This window comes from Danio rerio, chromosome 2, assembly GCF_052040795.2.
Source record: "Danio rerio strain M-AB ecotype USA chromosome 2, GRCz13ab, whole genome shotgun sequence".
NCBI lineage: Eukaryota > Metazoa > Chordata > Actinopteri > Cypriniformes > Danionidae > Danio > Danio rerio.
In genome coordinates this window covers 26105323-26125551 of record NC_141022.1, presented here as the reverse complement: position 1 = coordinate 26125551, position 20229 = coordinate 26105323, and the positions used below count along the sequence as shown (strand labels likewise).

The 20229-nt window shown below is 36.2% G+C and overlaps 1 protein-coding gene and 1 long non-coding RNA gene across 18 annotated transcripts in view; one reads left to right on the top strand and one right to left on the bottom strand.

The window, feature by feature from the left end:
* The window catches only part of LOC148679736 (uncharacterized), an 807653-nt gene that overhangs the window by 130662 nt on the left and 656762 nt on the right, over positions 1 to 20229 (top strand). The window lies entirely within an intron of this gene.
* The window catches only part of kif1ab (kinesin family member 1Ab), a 79322-nt gene that overhangs the window by 36162 nt on the left and 22931 nt on the right, over positions 1 to 20229 (bottom strand). For 6 of the 17 annotated variants that reach the window (XM_087240721.1, XM_087240722.1, XM_087240727.1 and 3 more), the window contains exons 13-23: positions 18011 to 18153; positions 15805 to 16007; positions 15632 to 15711; positions 15470 to 15545; positions 14804 to 14883; positions 12546 to 12736; positions 12289 to 12469; positions 11099 to 11171; positions 10054 to 10147; positions 9773 to 9921; positions 9486 to 9664 (exon numbers count right to left, since the gene is read on the bottom strand). In XM_087240721.1, coding sequence (XP_087096847.1) covers positions 9486 to 9664; positions 9773 to 9921; positions 10054 to 10147; positions 11099 to 11171; positions 12289 to 12469; positions 12546 to 12736; positions 14804 to 14883; positions 15470 to 15545; positions 15632 to 15711; positions 15805 to 16007; positions 18011 to 18153 — 1449 coding nt within the window. Of the gene's footprint in view, positions 1 to 9485; positions 9665 to 9772; positions 9922 to 10053; positions 10148 to 11098; positions 11172 to 12288; positions 12470 to 12545; positions 12737 to 14803; positions 14884 to 15469; positions 15546 to 15631; positions 15712 to 15804; positions 16008 to 17794; positions 17834 to 18010; positions 18154 to 20229 lie in introns of all 17 variants that reach the window. The other 11 variants (XM_087240725.1, XM_087240726.1, XM_087240735.1 and 8 more) reach the window with 2 other exon arrangements.

Genomic DNA, 20229 nt, shown 5'->3' with positions numbered 1-20229 from the left:
AAGCTAATATAAGAATTAAGTTATTAGCCTTCAGTGCCCGATTAAATTGCGTTGGGGTGAAAATAATGTTTTGATTTCTTTGACTATCATGGCAATGTTATAATCTCAAATCTTAAACGTGCGCATATGAAAAACAGCAAAATAATATAGATTATCCTGCCGATAGAGCACATCACCTCACAGTTGTGAACTTGCGATCACCTCAACTTACATTTAATTTTTTTTTTACCTGGTTTATTGTAAACTTATTAAGTGCAAAGAGGATTCGTTTTGGAAAATAGAATTGAAGAAATGAAAGACAACTAAAATGAAAGCACAAACATTCAGTACAAATAATTAGTCTTAAATAAATAAATAAATAAATAAATAAAGCAGTCTTTTAGTCTAAATATAGAGAGATGTAGTGTTTGCTATTTTGATAGAACTAAGACTAGACATGTTCATTTATATTTTTAATTTACGTTTTTATTTACATTTTCGTTGTTGATTATATTTACGATCTCATTTTATGTTTCAATTATAGTACATAATAATAAACGAATAATGAAAATAAATGAATAATGAAAATATTACATAAATTAAGTCTGGCAGGTTTATTTTTAATAATTTAGTTTCAGTTCCGTTTTTTTGTTTCAAAACGACAATGTTCTGCTTTAAAGTATAACTGTTGTTTTGTTTTGTTTTTTTACTTAATGGCTCAGTATGTTTTGTATTTTATTTTCATATTCAGTCACCTTGCATATGCGTGTGAAATATAATGCCGCATAACCGCGGAAAAAGAAGAAAAGGCTGTCAGTTAAAGCTAATTAATCAAAATAAGCTATATTAAAATACAGCATTTATGTTAATACAGGCAGAGTGTGAACAAACGGCTAAGATATGTGCTTGCCTTGTCCCGCAAGTTTATTTTTAATAATTTAGTTTCAGTACTATTAATTTTTTTCTCAAAACGTCAATAGCACCTTCAATAATCTAAACATTAAAGATGGACCGCAAGATGTGTTGAGTGGCTATATGTGAAGAACAATGGCAAAGCTAAGTGTGATTATTGTAATAAACTAATAAGTTATAAAGCAGAGTCCCGACCAACAGGACTGACTAAGCATATGCGGTTGGCTCATTCTTCACGAATATAGAATTAAAATTATGGCGCGTTAGGTTCATTGTGCATCCTGCAGGTGCAACCAACAAGGGTTGTGCATTTGAGTTTAACTTTTTGAGCGTTATAAGCAGCTCGTTGTTAGTTTTTATTTAAATATATCGAGCCGAAACTAAGCAGCGCATTCTCTCCGCCTCCTCGTTTATAACCAGCGGGACACGCCACTGAAGCAGTGGAGGACACTCCGTCGTTCATAATCTTTGCTGATGTGTCGGAGTCGAAAGAATATATCAAAGAGGAATGTTCTTTTGACAGTCCCGATATGTTCAATCTTTTTTTCCCTGTCATTTCTCTTCAGCAAATTATATTTTTAAAGCTGCTTGATTCTTTTAAAACCGAAAGTAGAGCCCGTCAATTGGTGTTTTTTCATAAGATACTCCTCTATCAAGGTTTTATTTTATGAGTATTCTTTAATGTGCTTTTTAATAGTTTTATTTTATTCAAAGCAGCACCTAAAAGCGAATTTATCCTCAAAACGTGGCATGAGAGCGATGCATGTCATGTGTCGCATATTGCCTTTTTTTCTGATCTTTTTGCATAAAGGTTTTAATCAAAAGACAGGTAATTTAATTACTTTCGATGTGCTAAAATATTTGTTAAATAAATGTTATTTCAAAAAAAGCATATGCAATGTGCTCTGACAGCTAAAATCCGATTCTTTCTCTCTTTCAAGTTCAAAGCAAATTTGAATGCCAAAGGATTTTAGATATGCATATACAAGACTATGTAGTATATTAACATCAACAAATTAATAAAATAAGTAGCAAATGAGAAATAAATGACAGACAAGTTGAACAGACATTATCTCTAATTATCAGAATTGCAAGATTAAAACAGCTGAATATAGGCCTAAATAATCTAGAAAGCAACTACTGCGCGCTGATATTTCTTCTTCTTTTTTTCGGAATAACGAACAATTTCAACCGCGGGGAGATACGACAGCTTGATTTGCAGTATTTTCTAACATGTTAGAAGCGGGCAGCGGACATCAGCTAGCCGTAAAGACGGGCCGCACAAAAAAAAACATGGCTGCCGGTGGAGAAGCGGCTGTGCCCTCAGCAGCTGATTGAGACGGAGCTGCATATCCCGAGTGCACTAAATACTCCGAGATCCGGGAGAAATTCTACCCGATAATCCAACACATACAAAACAACTTTGAGTCCCTGTCGAACAGAACCCATCTTACTGGGGGAGTGTGTGTGCTGCTGTGTGTTCACCCAACAATACCCGCTCCTGTCTCCAACACACAAATACTGGAACTCTTTATGTGGACTTACTTTTGATAATAGGCTACTATTATTACCTTTATCCTGTTTAATGTTATCAAAAATCTATTTTTATTTTTATTATTATATTTTTATTTTTTATTCTATTTTTATTTTTATTAATCATTTTTTTATTAGCCTATATGTTATTTTCATATTTGTTTGCACTACTGCCCTTTTTGCACTGTCTTGTTTGTGAGACGCGCACTGCTTTGGCAAAACGAATGTACAGTTACTTGTCATGCCAATAAAGCACCTCAAATGTGAAAATAGCCTAGGCAACAAATAACAAATAGTAGTGTAATAATAACAAAAAATGCCCTTTTCATTTTCATACAATAGGCCTATGTGTGGGTTTTGACAATATGTGTTTAATTAAGCTATAAAGATCAGATGAAATGCATAGTGAAATATGAAATAAATGTCTCTTTTGCTGAAAATTTAATTAATCTATATATTTATTATTTTAAAAATCAACTCATTTTTGCCCAGAGAAAGAGGCGCGCGGCACTAGCGGACATGGGGTGCTTTTCCAAAAAAAGACGTACAGTAACTTGCAGCTGAACTATGCACAGTTTGGGGATACAATGAAAAGCCGATTTTCACTATTGACCCTGTTTTTATTCATTGACGGCTTCCCAACGCCGCTTTTCTGTTGCGCGAAAAAAAGCTGCTGCAAATAAGCAAATTTATGACAAAACAATTTTAATAGTTTCATAGTAGTAGCTGGTGTGCTTCATCTGCGTGATTCTGATTTGACATTCTTCCGCTAAACTTGCACTGTGTTGATGTGTAAATGAACTATGTGTTGATGTGTTAATGGGCTATGATCTTTGCTATTGAGTTCTCTTTGCAACTTTCAATTTCGAGGTGGGGGAAGTGGGAAGAGGCAATTCAAATGTACCATCTCTAAAAAAAAGGCCGCTTACGCGGCATTTGTGTTTATTATTACCTTATTTTTATTTTATTATTATTAATTTATTCATTCATTCTTCATTCATTTTCTTTTCGGTTTAGTCCCTTTATTAGTCTGTGATCGCCACAGCGGAATGAACCGTCAACTTATCCAGCATATGTTTTACGCAGTGACCGAGCAAAAAGAGCGCTCTCTTCACAGCTCTGTGGATGCTGCTAGCGGCTTCTTTCTTTTTGTTATTTATTTTGCAGATAATACACCATATGAATACAACAGAAAGACATAACACTTTACAAATTACCTTTTGTAGACTCAAAACAAGTGTCATATCTTGATAAGCCTAAGCCACATTGAAATATAATTTAAAGAATTACATTATCGGATATAATAAAATCGCATTAAATAAATAAACCAATATAAAACAAGCAAAAGCAAGCTATAACAGTTTAGGTAGGCCTATACATAAATAAAACCGTTAAAGCCAAATCAAACTTTTATTTTACAAGATATTTTCTTTTAAAAGATTTTAGATATTTTCTAAAAACAATAAACACCAGAGAAGGTTTAGAATTTATAAAGTATTTGGATATGATGATAATAATCAAATCGTGCAAACAGCATTTTTGGGAACACGTTTCAGGTCTCTCCAGTGCATTTGGGCTGAATGTTTGACTGTGTCTAAATGAGGATGTTATAAAATACATTTTCTACCGAGTTATTAACGGATGCACAATGTCAACAGGGCTGGGTTTGCGTTACGCGCTGCGAGCAATATAGGCCGACAGTGGAAATGCGACATGACTTCGGTCTCGATGCCCATTAACACCTGAAAGACAAGCTTTTGGTTATGAGATGGGGGAAGGGGTATGTCTCCACCCTCAAGTGTTTTCCACAAACATGGTTACACAAAATCCAAAACTCCCGAGGACGGATGGCGTAACCGTAGCAAAACCTATGCGTTTTAAAACCAAACCGCAAATGGGGCCTTATGAAAATGAATGTTTCTATGCACAGCAACTTCTGGACTGAACTATACTTGTTATTTAAAATATCTCTATTACGCTCTAGCATTCGCCAAAACGAATTTGTACATACAAACACCGAACATAGCCTAGCTGAATAGGGTGTTGCCTGCTGAGCCATGACAGCAGCAGACAATTCCGCACGACCATAAAGCCTTCACCCGACAGTTATTTTCTAATATTCACAACGCGAGCCACAACAATAGACATGCCATGCCCATCATCCTTACAGACAACTTCGCTTTAAACTGTATTAAGGTCCCATTTACACTGCACAGCAGTTTTATATAAAACGTTAATGATACATATAACAGGCTACATTTTGATGGTGAAATAACCTTTTAAACGATGGCTTTTTATTTCAGTATTCAAACATTAAATAACGAATGCATCAAGTGAAATAACGAATATGCAAAAACACATGTATATAAATATAAAGGACTATTATAATTAGCAAAATGCTGCTCTATAGACAAATACTGCTTGACATTTTAGAAAATGTTTTGCGTATACCCAGTACCGAGAACAAACAAACAAAAGCACATGGCTTGTTAATCAATTTAATCAAGCTCTAGCCATGAAAAAAATAATAGACTATTTTATTATTTTAATATTTTAGACGACGGGTTAGTAATTATATTATAAATGGTTATGTTCAGATCAATGAAATAATAACTTTAATAATTCTGCTTTGCATTTTTCTATGCATTACTAACATCACTAAACCATACATTTGTTTTATAAGTTAACCAAATATTTGCAGAGATTCAGCGGTTTTTTTTTTCTGACGCGTCAAATTCAAATACAAAACATACTGAGCCATTAAGTAAAAAAACAAAACAAAACAACAGTTATAGCTACTTTAAAGGAGAACATTGACGTTTTGAAAAAAAAAAACTGAACTGAAACTAAAGTATTAAAAAAACAAACCTGCTAGACTTAATTTATGTCCTGCGGCAAAAATATTTTTATTATAATCTGCTTAAAATAGGTCAAATTATTTTATTTTTTTCTGCTTTTGATGAAGCTGCATTCAACTTAAGCTCAATGTCGGCAATGTCTTTAAATAAATAATATATCTAGGCCTATTTTCATTATTCATTAATTTTCATTATTCGTTTATTATTATCTATAATTGTTGAGACATAAAATGAGATAGTAAACTATAATCAACAACGAAAATGTAAGTAAAAACAGAAATAAAAACATAAATGAAAATGTCTTGTCTTAGTCCTGTCAAAATAGCAAACACTGAACATCTCTCTATATTTAGGTTAAAAGACTGCTTTATTTATTTATTTATTTATTTATTTAAGACTACTTATTTGTACTGAATGTTTATGCTTTCATTTTAGTTGCAAAAAGATCAGAAATTGATCTCGCACGCGCAGGGAAAAAAGGCAATTATGCCACACATGACTTGCATCGCTCTCATGCCAAGTTTTGAGGATAAATTCGCATTTAGATGCTGCTTGAAATAAAATAAAACTATCAAAAAGCACATCAAAAACTTTAATAAAAAAATTAAAACATTCATAAAGGAGTATCTTATGGAAAAACACCATGGGCTCTGCTTTCGGTTTTAAAAGAATCAAGCAGCTTTAAAAAATATCTAATTTGCTGAAGAGAAATGACACGAAAAAAAAAATAAAATAAAAAGATTAAACATATCGGGACTGTTAAAAGAAAATTCCTCTTTGATATATTCTTTCGACTCCGATACATCAGCTAAGATTATGAATGACGGAGTGTCTCTCCTGCTTCAGCAGCGTGTCCCGCTGGTTAAACGATGAGGCGGAGAGAATGCGCTGCTTAGTGAACCTAACGCGCCATTATTTTAATTCTATATTCGTGAAGAATGAGCCAACCGCATATGCTTAGTCCTGTTGGTCGGGACTCTGCTTTATAACTTAGTTTATTACAATAATCACACTTAGCTTTGCCATCGTTCTTCACATGTTGCCACTCGGCACATCTTGCGCTCCATCTTTAAACAAATGTTTACATTATTGAGGTGCTCTCCGGCGGCGAAGTTTCTGGCAGAGTAGCGAGTGAAAAAATGTGCTTGCAGAAATTGGAATCAAAATTTAAATTATATATAACAAGCATCGTATTCTTTCTAATCCTCGCCCAGTTTTAATACAAGTTGTTTTTATATTTGTGGCTGTGAAGTTTATTAAGAATATATATATAGCCTACTTTATTTTTTTATACTTTAAGTGATCTGCTTGAGGTAGGTCACGTTTATCAATGGTAAGTTTTAGCCTAAGTTTACATCAATAACATAATGTGTATTGTCCTTTACCATACAAAAAAAAAAACAAGAAAAAAAAAACATTATTATACATAGTTGCCTGTAGCCTAAAGGCCGCAAATGCATTAAAAGGCAAGCACATATCTTAGCCTTGAGTTTGTTCACACTCTGCCTGTATTAACATAAATGTTGTATTTTAATATAGCTTATTTTGATGAATTAGCTCTAACCTTCGACAGTTTTTTCTTCTTTTTCCGCGGTTATGCGGCATTATATTTCACACACATTTGCAAGGTGACTGAATATGAAGTTAAAATACAAAACATACTGAGCCATAAGTAAAAAAAAAACAAAAAAACAAAACAACAGTTATAGCTACTTTAAAGGAGAACATTGACGTTTTGAAAAAAAAAATGAACAGAACTGAAACTAAATTATTAAAAATAAACCTGCAAGACTTAATTTATGTCCTGCGGCAAAAATAATTTTATTATACTTTTAGTGATCTGCTTAAGGTAGGTCAATTTATTTTTCTCAGTGTTTCACGTACTGTACGGCAATGTCTTTAAATAAATAATTTATTTAGGCCTATTTTCATTATTCATTTATTTTCATTATTCGTTTATTATTTGTTTATGTACAATTGTTGAGACATAAATAAGATAGTAAAATATAATCAACAACGAAAATGGAAATAAAAACAGAAATAAAACATAAATGAAAATGTCTTGTCTTAGTCCTATCAAAATAGCAAACACTGAACATCTTTCTATATTTAGGCTGCTTTATTTATTTATTTATTTATTTATTTATTTATTTATTTATTTATTTATTTATTTATTTAAGACTACTTATTTGTACTAAATGTTTGTGCTTTCATTTTAGTTGTCTTTTACTTCTTCAATTCTATTTTCCAAAACGAATCCTCTTTGCACTTAAAAAGTTTACAATAAAGCGTGTTAACAAATTTTAAATGATTAATGAAGGAATTATAATGCTTTGACTTATTGTTTAATATCATTTACAAGCACAGTAGCTGTATGATCTATTTCTGTCCGTTCGCATCCCGTCCCTTTGCGCCCCCTGGCGGCTCATTCACAAACTGCGGTCATACACTAAAAACAGAGCGGCACCTATTTCAAACGGCGGCGGTACCAGCCGCGGCGTTAATAGCCACTTTGAACTCTCACCTACTGTATGTGTGCTCATAGGCGTTCTGGTCTAAAAAAGCAGGCGTGTTTTGGCGCGTTGCTGGCGTGTTGCTATTTTGAGAAACTATAATAGTCTGTTCTTTAAACCAGAACAAAGCTGGTCTATTGTCTGGCGCAGAGTGCGCCTGGCTTGCACACTGTTTAATACTCACAAGATGTAGAGCAATACGCAAATATCTTTACATATGAAAAATATATAAAATATTAAGGATATATATATAGGATATAATAAGGATATATATTGGATATAAATATAAAGGATTAAAATATTACAAAACATATTATTTTCTAGCCTACATGAAGTTAAAAACCACTGATACTTTCTTTATCTCGGGAGGCTTTTTCAGTTCATTCAATTTGCTTTTGTAAAATGTTATCATTATTAGCAGTATTATTTATTATATGCATATTTATATTTGTTTTATTAAAAACAAGCTTGGATTTGTCCACCGATCAGGTTTTAGACCTTATATTTATATGGGGCACAGCATGTGTATTAGGATATAACTCAGGTTTTTGAACACACTTCGTTATTATTGTTCATTTATTCGTTTGCTGGAAATTAGAACTGAATTGATGTCTGTGCGTACAAGGTTTCCCTATCCACGAGAGCGAAAGTGAAACCAGATTATGAGATGCCTTATTTGTTTAACTTTTTTCCTGCTAGTGAAATGCTCAGTTTTTCCACCTACATTTACTTTACGTCATGTAAATAGCAAATGCGCTTATGGCGTGACGCAACTGGCTCTTAAAGGGAATGGGAGATGAGACTCTGATTGGTTTATTCTCAAAACACACCTATAACTCATTAAGAAAATAAACTCAACCCATTTAGACCATGTGCCACGGCGTAAGTGGATTTTTCCGTCCTTATATTAGCAAAAGAGCATTCTGACACGCCAAGAAAGCATCTGCGCCCTGCGCTTTGCGCATGGATCGTCAAAATAGAGCCCTATAATACAGTGAACCAATTCACTGCTGAATCATTTGACCCTGAACTAACCAACTCATCAGAAAAAGAAACATATTTAGTAGCAGCGTTGCATCTTTTAACTGGTCGCTTAATTCTGATTCATAACTGCAGTGCTTGACACACTTCTGTGGGCATTACATGCACATTATGTAGAGCTGAAGTAAAAATTATAAGCTCTTCTTTGAAACTTTTGTTTCGTTTTTCAAATATTTACCAAGTGCTTTTTAACAAACACATTTTTTACAATATTTTTAATAACAATGTTTTAAATAATATTTTTAATAGCTGTTTTCAACTTAAAATTTTTTTCAAATATTTCCCAAGAGCTGTTTAACTTTTTTTGAATAACTTTTAATAACTATCTTCTAGTACCTACTTTATTTTCCCTCTGCCATCATGACAGTACATAATATTAAAACAGTTCATTATATTTTATTAGTATTTTGCAAGTTAATAGCAACCAGCTAAGAGCTGGTTAAGGAGCTGGCTAAATTTTTATTCCATTTATTATTCCAACCAAACTAAAAACAATATGACATTCTACAGAAGAAGAAAAATATTTTCTGAAATACTGTTAACATTTACTTGCACTGTTAAACATCATTTGGTAAATATTTAAAAAAAAAATCATTTCAGAAGAGGGTTAATCCTTTTTACTTTAACTGTATACTTAACCTCATTGTACCTGAGTTTGTCTAGGGTCCAATAGTGTGTGGCACCATTTTTCTGGTCCTGCACCTCTACTGCTACAATGGTGCGAGGAAACAGCCGTTTCTCTCTGTCTTTGGCTATGCTGGGTGGCAGGAGGTCAGGGGGCAGCGGGGAATACAGCGTGTCTGTTAACAGCACAAACTGAAACTGAACCTGCAGACGAAAGAAGCAAATGTTAAGCAAATTCATTCTTGGGAATTCAGTGGGATTTAATAAAGTCTAACACAACCATTAGGATTGCCGAAAATGATTTTGGCGTACCTTTTTCTTCAGCTCCACACTAATGGCATTAGCCTCCTTGAGGAAAATGGCATTTCCCCAGAGCAGGTCTCTGAGAGAGGTGAACTGATAGAAACGCCATTTCCTGAAAGCCCAGAGGGCTAATTCCGTCTCTCGCTTTGTCCATGGGACTGCAGGAGCAAAAATATAAACCCATTTCAAATGAGGTTAAGCATCTAAACACTCTTTATAGAATATGACCACCTGAGATGTTTGATATGTCTGGATCAGATAATGCCTAGAAGTCTTTAACAGTTACCCACCTTCATCTTCTAGCTCCTCCTCCTCCTCTGTCGTTTCTGGGTAATATCTGGAGTTGACCTGTTTCTGAAGAGCTTCCAGCTTACTCTCATAGTCCTAAAAAAACAAAGTCAAATTTGCTTTCATTGCTTTTTTTTTACATTGTCAACCAAAGATAATAGACGGAATACCTGGAGTAATAATTAAATAATAATAAAAACACATAGTTCACCCAAAATGAAAACAGCAGTTAAGAAAGCATTTTATAACAGTGATGTGCCACAAGCTCTTCAATTCGGTGCTTAAGTAAAGTCATGTCACATTTATCAGTCAACCTGTCCTCCAATCTACTGTATTTTTCTGTTATTTTGCTATTATTTTACAAATCATGGCTTAATTAGTGCTCTGACTTTTACTTTAAGTACGACAATACATTACTTTGAGTAATCCTGGTTTTTCTAAAGTTTTTTTTTTTTCACTTGGTGAAGTTTGTTTCTTGCCGCTGTTGCCACTGGCTTGGTTCGGGACCTGTGGAGCTGCCCATTGTTTGATTAAGTAGAACTTCATCTGAGTTAAGCTGCTTTGAATTTAAAAAAATTATTGGGGAAACCCACATGAACCCACGCGCAATCTCATAAAAAAGAAATATAGAGCAGGAACTCCCAGCTGGGACTCGAACCATACCCTCTTGCTGTGTGCTGATCAAAGCAAGCAGCTTCACAACATTAGACAAAAACAGTGTCAGTATATGTAGAATTATATTTCAATTTCAACTATGCATTTAGTCAAGGAAGTCTGACCCTGATGGACAGAGCAAATAAAATGAACTGGAGAAGATTTCTACATCAAAGAAGGCAGGGCGCCAGGGCATCAACTACCTATTATGTGATCACCAAAGACCAACGGTAGTTTAGATGTATTTAGAAGCTGTTAGTCTGTTCCTGGAAAATTTGTTTGTTTGATAAGATGTTTCAAAATCCTGAAATGAAGAAAACGAAATATTTGTTTTGCCTTTATGCCTGACAAACTAAGCAACTGATGGCAGAACAATAGTCTAAAATGACTAACCAGTCTCTGCTGCTCCAGAAGGTTGCTTGCTTCTTCTCTCTCTTTACGATACTGGTCCTCCAGCTCTTGTAATCTGCAAATGACACAGGCACCAATGTAAAACCACAAAAACTATCAAACGCAGGTGATGCCTACAAATTGTGGGTGCTCTTTGATATAATTATAAAGGATGATAAAAATGTAAGTAATACAGTTGGAGTCAGAATAGGGTATATGCCAAGCTAGAGTTTTTCCTATACTGATAAACTTCCGGTGACCTGTTATTGTGGACTTTTTTCCATTTTATCTGGTTCCTTTTACAGCATCGAAGTTGTAATGTCATTAAAATACATTCAGTTAAATAAACTTTGCCATTCATTTAGTTGCTCAAGCGTAAAACGAGACAAAAAGCCGTTTACTCGCACTGGCCTGTCAGGAATTGGCAGGCTAGCGCAGAAACTCTATTGAATATACTGGGGAAAATAAATGCTCATATTATAAAGACATGGCAGGGGAAAATGTAATTTAATGCAGTGCCTCTTGTACAATCTGAGACCCACTTTATATCGGATATCACTAGTGAAGATTGCTGAATTTTTAAGAAAACAGACCTTAAACGCGCCGAATTTTGCATTGGCATACAGTTCGCCAGAAGCGCTTAACTCAGGTTACTGGCAAATTAAAAGTCCTATTAGAATGCTTCAGCATATACCCTATTATTAGCCCTCCTGAATTATTAGCCCCCCTGTATATTTTCCCCAATTTCTGTTTGACAGAAAGAAGATATATTATTTTCAACACATTTCTAAACATAACAGTTTTAATAACTAATTTCTAATAACTCTAAATATCTCTTTTATCTTTGCTATGATGACAGTGCGTGCTATTTTACTAGATATTTTCAATATACTATTATTCAGCTCAAAGTGCAATTTAAAGGCTTAAGTAGGTTTATTAGGCACGATAGAGTAATTAGAGTAATTAGAGTAATTGTTTTATAGTTCGTTCTGTAGACAATCAGAAAAATATTGCTTGAGAAGGCTAATAATATTGACCACCTTTAACCGTTTTATTTTTTCTTAATTTCTTAAACTGCTTTTATTCTAGCTGAAATAAAACTACTTTCTCCACATGAAAAAATATTATAGAAAATACTATGAAAAATGTATACTAGTTTAAAAGCACAAAAGTGCCATGAACAGAAGTGCTACCTCTGATCCATCTCTTGCTTCATGTCAATGCCTTGTTTCTCCAGTAGTTCTCTCTGAGCAAAGGCCCAGTCCACCGGCTCCACTGGTGTGTCCGCACACGGAGTCCTCTCTCTGTCTTGCCTTGCTTGCTCTGGGTCATTGAAGCGGAACACGTGGCTTTTGCCCATAATGATACGGTTACCTAACAAAAATAACAGAGGGGGTTAAGACATCCAAAAAATTGTTTGACAGAATGAGACTGGAAACAGATAAGCTACCTGATTTGAGAACTGTGGGCTCTGTAACTCTCTTGCCATTAACATAAGTCTCTGCTCCCTCACAAGGCTCTAGGACCACCGTACCCTCTCCTATGGCATTTGTGGTACTTGTGAAGATACAGTGTTCGTCTTTGATGAAGTGGCCACTTAACACAATGTCCTGCCGACTGCTGGCATCCTCACGACCGACCCTGCAGAGGTAAACGTCTTGTCACAGCACTTAATAATAAAACCCAAGCATGCTCTTTTGTTCATTTTGATTTGAGTTTATATTGTCATGCGAGACATTTTTAAGAAATAAAGATAATTTTTTAATCCATATTCTGATATTATAGCATTAAATCTCTTTATTGCATTTTCTACTACTAATCATAGATGTACTGTATCAGGCCTTCTAACACTAACAGCTTCAATTCCATTATCTTTTTCAGATTAAAAATGTTTCATATTCTCAATCCAACACTATTCTACTCTCTAATTTATCTTAATCATTTGTAAAGTTCTACAATAAACATTGTGATATATTTTGTTGTATATCTTCTTTGTTGTATGCAAAAATATTGTAGCTTTCTAGCAATAACACTCCCATTTCTGTTTTCAAATCTATCATCTGTCATGTTTTTCTTTTAAAGAGCCCATATTATGGGTTTTTGAAAATTCCCCTCCATGTAGTGTGTAACACAGCTCTAAGTGAAGTGAAGTATCCAGCTAAGGCTTAAATCTGTTAGTGTACAGTGTTTAAAACGGTTGATTCATCTATAAAAGAGTCGACTCATAGTGCTTCAAACGAGTCGCCTTGATACCGATTCATTAGGTGTTTCGCCATGACGTACGAACGAAACCAAGTTATTCACGTGCACGCGCAAACCCGGGAGATTTCAAACCTGAGGCCCCGCCCTCTGACGCAGAAACCCAGACACACACACACACACACCCACAAACACACACACACACAAACATGCCGGTCGATTGAAGTCACACTGCAGATGGATATATTGAGTCTCTACCCAAAGATGAAACCTCAGCATTATAGCCAAGCAGTTGGAAACTTCTGGAAACTACAGGCTACAAAGAATACTTCATCAGCGTTTGTTAAAGGAAGGATCAGTAAAGAGTAACTTACTGATGGACGTCAGGATGGATTTTTCTTCCTTCATTTCTCAAGTGTAAGTACGTGCGATTAAAGTTGCCTCGTTGACTCTAGCTTGCAAATGTATTTAGTTGTGATTTGTTACTTGTAACCGCGTGTACTGTATCAGGTTAACTGGCTATATTCTCTTATCGCGTGCAAAGTCACGTTAAAAACGCGACGCGTGCTTCTTTGTTAACGGAGCTCCGTGGACGAGGAGTAGTGTGTGTGTCTGTGTGTGCGTGTGCGCGCGCTGTCGTCCGGAGGTGTGTGTGTGTGTTTGTGTGTGTGTGTGCGCGCGCGCGTTGTCGTCCGGAGCAGGGTTAAGTGCGTGTGTGTGTGTGTGTGTCTGTGAAAAGAGCAGAGTGAGAAGCTAGGAGATCTCCTCAACTGTTTTTGGAGTTTTTGCTCAATAAAATAGTTAGTCGTCTGAATTTTCAAGTCCATAGTCTGTATTTACATTGACCCACTGGCAGCTAAAATCCACGCCTACACTATCGAGCGTGTATGAACTGTGATTACTTTTATATTGCTGATTAGCTGTTGTGCATTTCACTCTCTGACTGAAGGCAGTCGACCAATCGCAACAGACTGTCATTGGTCCAATCAGCGCAGATTAGCTTCGCGCTAAGGAGGGGTTTGGGAACAAATGAATCACTGGACGATTCATACAGGAGTCGCTGGGATAATTAGGTAAAAATAAATGCAGATTATAAGACCACGAAAGTGTTTTTTGACCTTGCATGCATATTAAACTGTTGTTGGAGACCCTTACAACCAAGATATGACCCTATTTCATGTATAATATGGGCTCTTTAAAAAAAAAAAAAAGAAAAAATATATTTTAAGTGACTTTGGATCAAAACATCTGCCAAATGATTAAATGTTAATACTTGGGTTGAACTAATGCCATTGTTAAGGTTAAAGCTGTGTGTACAAGTGTTGAGGAGCTAAGCATTATTAGATGGACATTTTTTTGTTTATTTGTACAAAATAAAATGACAAAATATTTAAAAGTTAAATAAAGGAACTTAAAATTATCCAATTTAAAAAAATTGTACTTCAATAATTTAATTTCATATACTGTATCTGCCCTTTGTAATGTCTGTAAAATAAACAAAAGTCTTACTTGGTGATTCCATCTTTAATGTAGTACAACAAGCACTCAGACATGAGAGGATCTTCATTGAGGTTGACCAGGTGGGGAGTCTGAAACAATCAAATCATAAAGATGTTTGTTGAAGCACACAGTTAAAAACCTTAAAGTACAGTTAAATTGATTTTAAAAATTAACAATTAATAAACTTGATTTTATTCTTCGGTCAAGAGCAGTGAGCAGTGCCGTAGCGCAAAATGCGGGGCCATTTATTCATTCATTTATTCATTTTCTTGTTGGCTTAGTCCCTTTATAACACGCAAAATTTATTCAGCATATGTTTTATGCAGCGAATGCCATCTGCAACCCATTACCGGAAAGCACCCATACACTCTCATTCACACACATACATTACGGACAACTTACTTTACCCACTTCACATGTACCGCATGTCTTTGGACTTGTGCGGTAAACCGAAGCACCCGGAGGAAACCCACGTAAACACTGGGAGAACATCTAAATTGAATTTCGTCTAATTGCACAGCCCTACCTCTTCGAACCACAGTTTTAGCCCCAAATAATCCTTAATTGAATCCTGAAGAACCGTTTAGTGATTTAACTCAGTACAACACACTTTATTGACATTTAACATGTATATGACTTTACAAACAATTTTTAGAATTGAAAAGAACATTTTACCTTCTTTGGCGAAAAGACTCCAACCGTTCCTCCATCTTCCCTCATCGCCACACCCATTTCAGCCAAAAGTGCCTCCCTAATGACAACAAACAAAGTTTTATTTTTGAAAAAATAGAATAATTTCAGAAACATTTCCAAAGTCTAAATCTCTCCCAGCAGTACCTTTCCATTCTAATGGCCTCAGTGCGGCGAAGCTTCTCTTCCCAAGTTTCATTGAGCTCCGCGATTATCTTCTCAGTTTCCTAGTAGGAATAGATGTCAATGTTAAAAAGATCAGCGCTGGCACTTATTCATTTATACCATCCACCCAGACATCTCCTCATCCACTCTCTTACCTTCAGCCTCTCGATGGCTTCCTCGCTTCCTGGGCTGAACATGATCCGGTCATGCAAGCTGCTGATGGATCCCACTCGGCTGGTCAGGGCGGACAGAGAGGGCGAGGGGCTCATCCCAGTCATGGCATTGGTCACTGTGGAGAAATCACCCCTTTGATTGACAGCCTGGATGCTACTGATATTAGCCTTGTAATTTGACAAGTCTGGGCAACAAGTGGGAACAACAGGTTGGAGAGTCAAAGGAGAAAGTTGTGGTAAGAAAAAAAGGAAAGCCATGGAAACAGAAAAGAAGGGGAAGGAGGCAGAGTAGAAAGAGTCAGACGTAAAGATAAAACAGCCAATTAAAAAAGTCATAAAGCTGCAGGACACAACGGCATCAATTTGAGGACTTCAAATGCTGTTTTGTTTTTCACGTCAATCAGAGCATCGAAGACATGATCTGTAATGGATTTTTCTGCCATGCCTCAAATTCACCAGACCATGCTTGAGATAATGAGCATGGAGATGATCTGTGACTGCACAGACCGCATGCCTGTGCTTCACTTAGAGGCAAATCCCAAGCAAACCTCTGGAGCGCTTCTGGACCATCAGAGCAGCAGCGTAAGATAATTATGTTGCCTATCAGGCTAATTAGTTAATTAAAATAAATTGATTAGAAACTGCACAGCATAGCACAGCTCTGGTGGTCCAGAGCTTCCTGCTTAGCTTTCACAGGGGTCGGCAACATTAGCAAGGGTCAATATTGGCACACGCTTTGAGAAATTACAGAGGACTGACTGTAGTATCATTTGCCTGTTATAAAATATTGAGTTAAAAAATTAAACTCTAATCTTTAATCTGTTTAAAAAACACCTGTAAAACAACAGATGCGACTTTGAGAATAAAAATGTTGTCTAATCAGAAAACAAATTTGTGTTTCAAAGAACAGGTTTTTGAAAATGATGCAGTACCATTCTATTAAAACACAATTTTCCTAAATCCTTGACTTAAGTAATAGCAGAATGGTTTGTCCTAACCACTTCATTAATGCTAGTTATCTTAATATCTACCTATAAAGTAACTGGAGGAAGGGAGATGAAAAGAACTGTTTATTTAGTTTTAGTGTCAGTTTGTTAGCTAGCAGTTTAGCAAGCTGCTAGTTATACAGCTAATAATGTAAGCTAACTTAAGCACTAGGAATAGTTAGCGTCACTAGCAAAATCCCTTAGCTTGTTTCCTATCTTCAGCTATAAAACCAAACCAAATCAATAACAACAAATATAATGCTTTATTTAACCTTACCTGATATGAAGTGTGCTGTAAATCCTAGCATTTTTATTATCATTTTTTTGTTAATTTTGCTTATTTATTTGTGCTTAACCATAGTTATTGTTTTCTTTCTTTTCTTTTTTCCCATGTGGAAGCAGTTATGTGTAGACATTTTATACAGGACCCTGAATTCTTTCTATTCTGGCATCCAACAACACAATAATATGACATTTTAAGTATTCAAATAGGCTTTAGGTAACCACAAACAATAAGGAAAGTTTACCAGTTATGTTTTGTGCCCAGTGCTGTCTGAATTTTAAATGGAAACCATTTATTTTTCATTTATACACCTCTATACATGCATGTGGCATCTGTGTTGTGTATTTTTATGTGGTGATGTATTGTGAAGCCAGAGACAAATTTTTACAGGGTAAACTCAACTCAACTCAAATATGTGCTGCTTTGCAAGGTCCACCTCCAGTTTTCCCTTTCTTCACCTACAGCTAATTCTGTGATGTTAATGTAACATTGCCACTAAAAGGACCTACAAGCATAGAACTTAAGCGAAATAACATGGCCTGGCATGCATAACACAGCATTTTAGTCACTATTACTGATCTTTGTGAATTAAAAACTGATCCACATAACAGTGTCAAATATTTGCCCTGTTAGTCCTAAAAAAAAGTTGCCGACCCCTGGGTTATCACAAGCTGTGAAGCATTTAGCATGTCACAATACACACATTTGAGAGCAGATATCCCTGGAGCGTGTGCACGATATGCTGAGAGAGACAAAGAGAGAGAACAAATCCTTCAGACACATTCCTAGAGCTGTCTGACCCTCGCGTTCTGATAATGAAAGCGTACAGACAGTGTGCTTCATTTTCAAGAGAATTTGAAAGAAAATTGGTCATTTTAAGGAACGTTCCGCAGACTGAAGTGTATTACAGGCGACTCACTCTCAATGATGTCTCCGAGACCCTGAGCATAAAGCAGATCCTTCAGACGAGCCACCTCTTCCTTCAGCTCACGCACCAGCCGGTTGTTGGGGTCTTCGTTGATGACGGCATTGCAACGGATCTGCTTGGCTCGGTCAGCATACCTGTGACAGTGATACTGCTATTACTGTATCTATCCAATACACTATCTGATTTAGATAAACATCAGAAAAGAAGTTTGATGATCAAAATGAACATTAACTAATAAAAACATCTGATGACATCAAGAGGAAATACAAAAAAAAAATCTAATGTCAATTTTTTTAAAGGGCATCTATTATTCCCCTTTTTCATAAAATTTAAAATTAGTCTCTGATGACCCTAGGTTGTGTATATACACAGGTTTCAGCTCAAAATACCTCACAAATCATTTTTATAACTCTTTGAATCTGCCCTTTTTATGCTTTGATGCTGTTTAGGTGACTGTGCCTTTAAATTTAATTGAGATTGTGCTCTTTTCAAAAGAGGAAGGAGCAACAAATACCTATGCTTTAGCACAGTGGCATATTCACAACAGAACTAGCATTATCTGTAAAAAAACGAAAAAGCCAAAAGAAGTGGCTCAGAAAAAGGCGGATATTGGAAACAATAGTGTTAATTTGTGCACCCAAAAACTCATTTATAATCCTGTTATGCTGAGTTCAGATTGCATCACTGTAGTCTCAATTTTGACTCGGCCACAGGTTTGGAGAAATCGCAGACAAATGCCTGAAACCACAGGCAAATCGGTACTCATTCAGGCGGATAAAAATCTCACAATGTGAACTATCAAAGACGCCATCTGAGAGAATCGCAGATAAATTGCCAACACCTGTGAGATATTTGGCATGCTAAGTATCTGGACCTGCCGGCGATTCAGATCATGTCATGTGAAATTCAGATCATGCTGTGTTCTGATTGAAAATACCATTGACGATTACCTACAGCTAATGAGAGAGCAGCTTCCATTAGTATGGGTATCTGCAGGCCAGCGGGGGGGTGGGGGAGAAGTTAAAATGGCTACTTTTCGGTCTATTTGGACCCAAGAAATTAAGGAAAAACTAGTGGAGATCTGGCAGCAGCCCCTTTGTCTTTTTGATGTGTCATCTGAGCAATACCTGTCACGGTTGTGGATTCATCTGCTCCTTATTTGAAGTGTCTGCGTTGTGTGACAGTTCATTATTATGATACGTGTTTCTAAGTATGTGTGCCTTTCTCTCTCTGTGTTTGTGTGGGTGTCGCGTGGCTGTCAGTGGGTGTTTGTTTTCATGTCATCAGCTGAGCGGTCACATGATCTTTGTTACCGGAACTGTTCCGTAGCGCCGCTCGGCTGATAATCAGCGCGCTACAGGTGTAGCACATTTGTTGTGCCTATAAATGTTCAGCGTTCCTGTCTCACGTTGTCAGTTCGTTGTTTTGCTCACGGTTCTTGTGTTTTGTCAGGCTCCTCTCTTCGCTGGTGGTGAGTGGTCTGGTTATATTCCATGTTGCAGTATCTGATGCTTCCTGTTTCTTCCTGATGAATGTGTGATCCGCTCTGTTGATGAAGTACGTCTGAAACATCCCGGTCTCTTCTATGACGAATGTTTTATCTGCTCTGTTGATGAGTTTATGAACATTTGATCAGTGCTGCCGAATCAGACCACCACTATATTATTCACCTGTTCAGTGCCTCCAGCCACTCACCAATTATCTGTCTATTTGTGAGAACTATATTAAAAGACTTTGTTTTTCTTGCAATTGGGTTCCTCATCTTTTATGTCACGTGACAGAACGAACTGACCAGATTTGAACCCAGCAAGTATGGAGGTTTCCAGCCAGACCATCCAAGCACTTTTTAATCAAATCACCGAGCTGTCTAATCAAGTTCAGCAACTCAGTTCGGGTCTCCAAGCCGGATCCACGTTGTCAGTGTCTCCAGTCAAACTACCACCCAGTCCTGTTTTTAATGAGAGTTCACGGACCTCCGAACCACGACTACCACCACCACAAAGTTATTCAGGTGAACCCCATTTATGCAGATCCTTCATTACCAAATGTGATCTTTTTATATCACTCCAGCCCTCATTTTTTCCCACTGAGGCGAGCAAGGTGGCATTTTTAATCAACTTACTGACGGACAAAGCTGCATTATGGGGAACAATGGTCTGGGAGAAGAGACTTCCCTGTTGTGTGTCTTTTAAAGCGTTTTCAGAGGAACT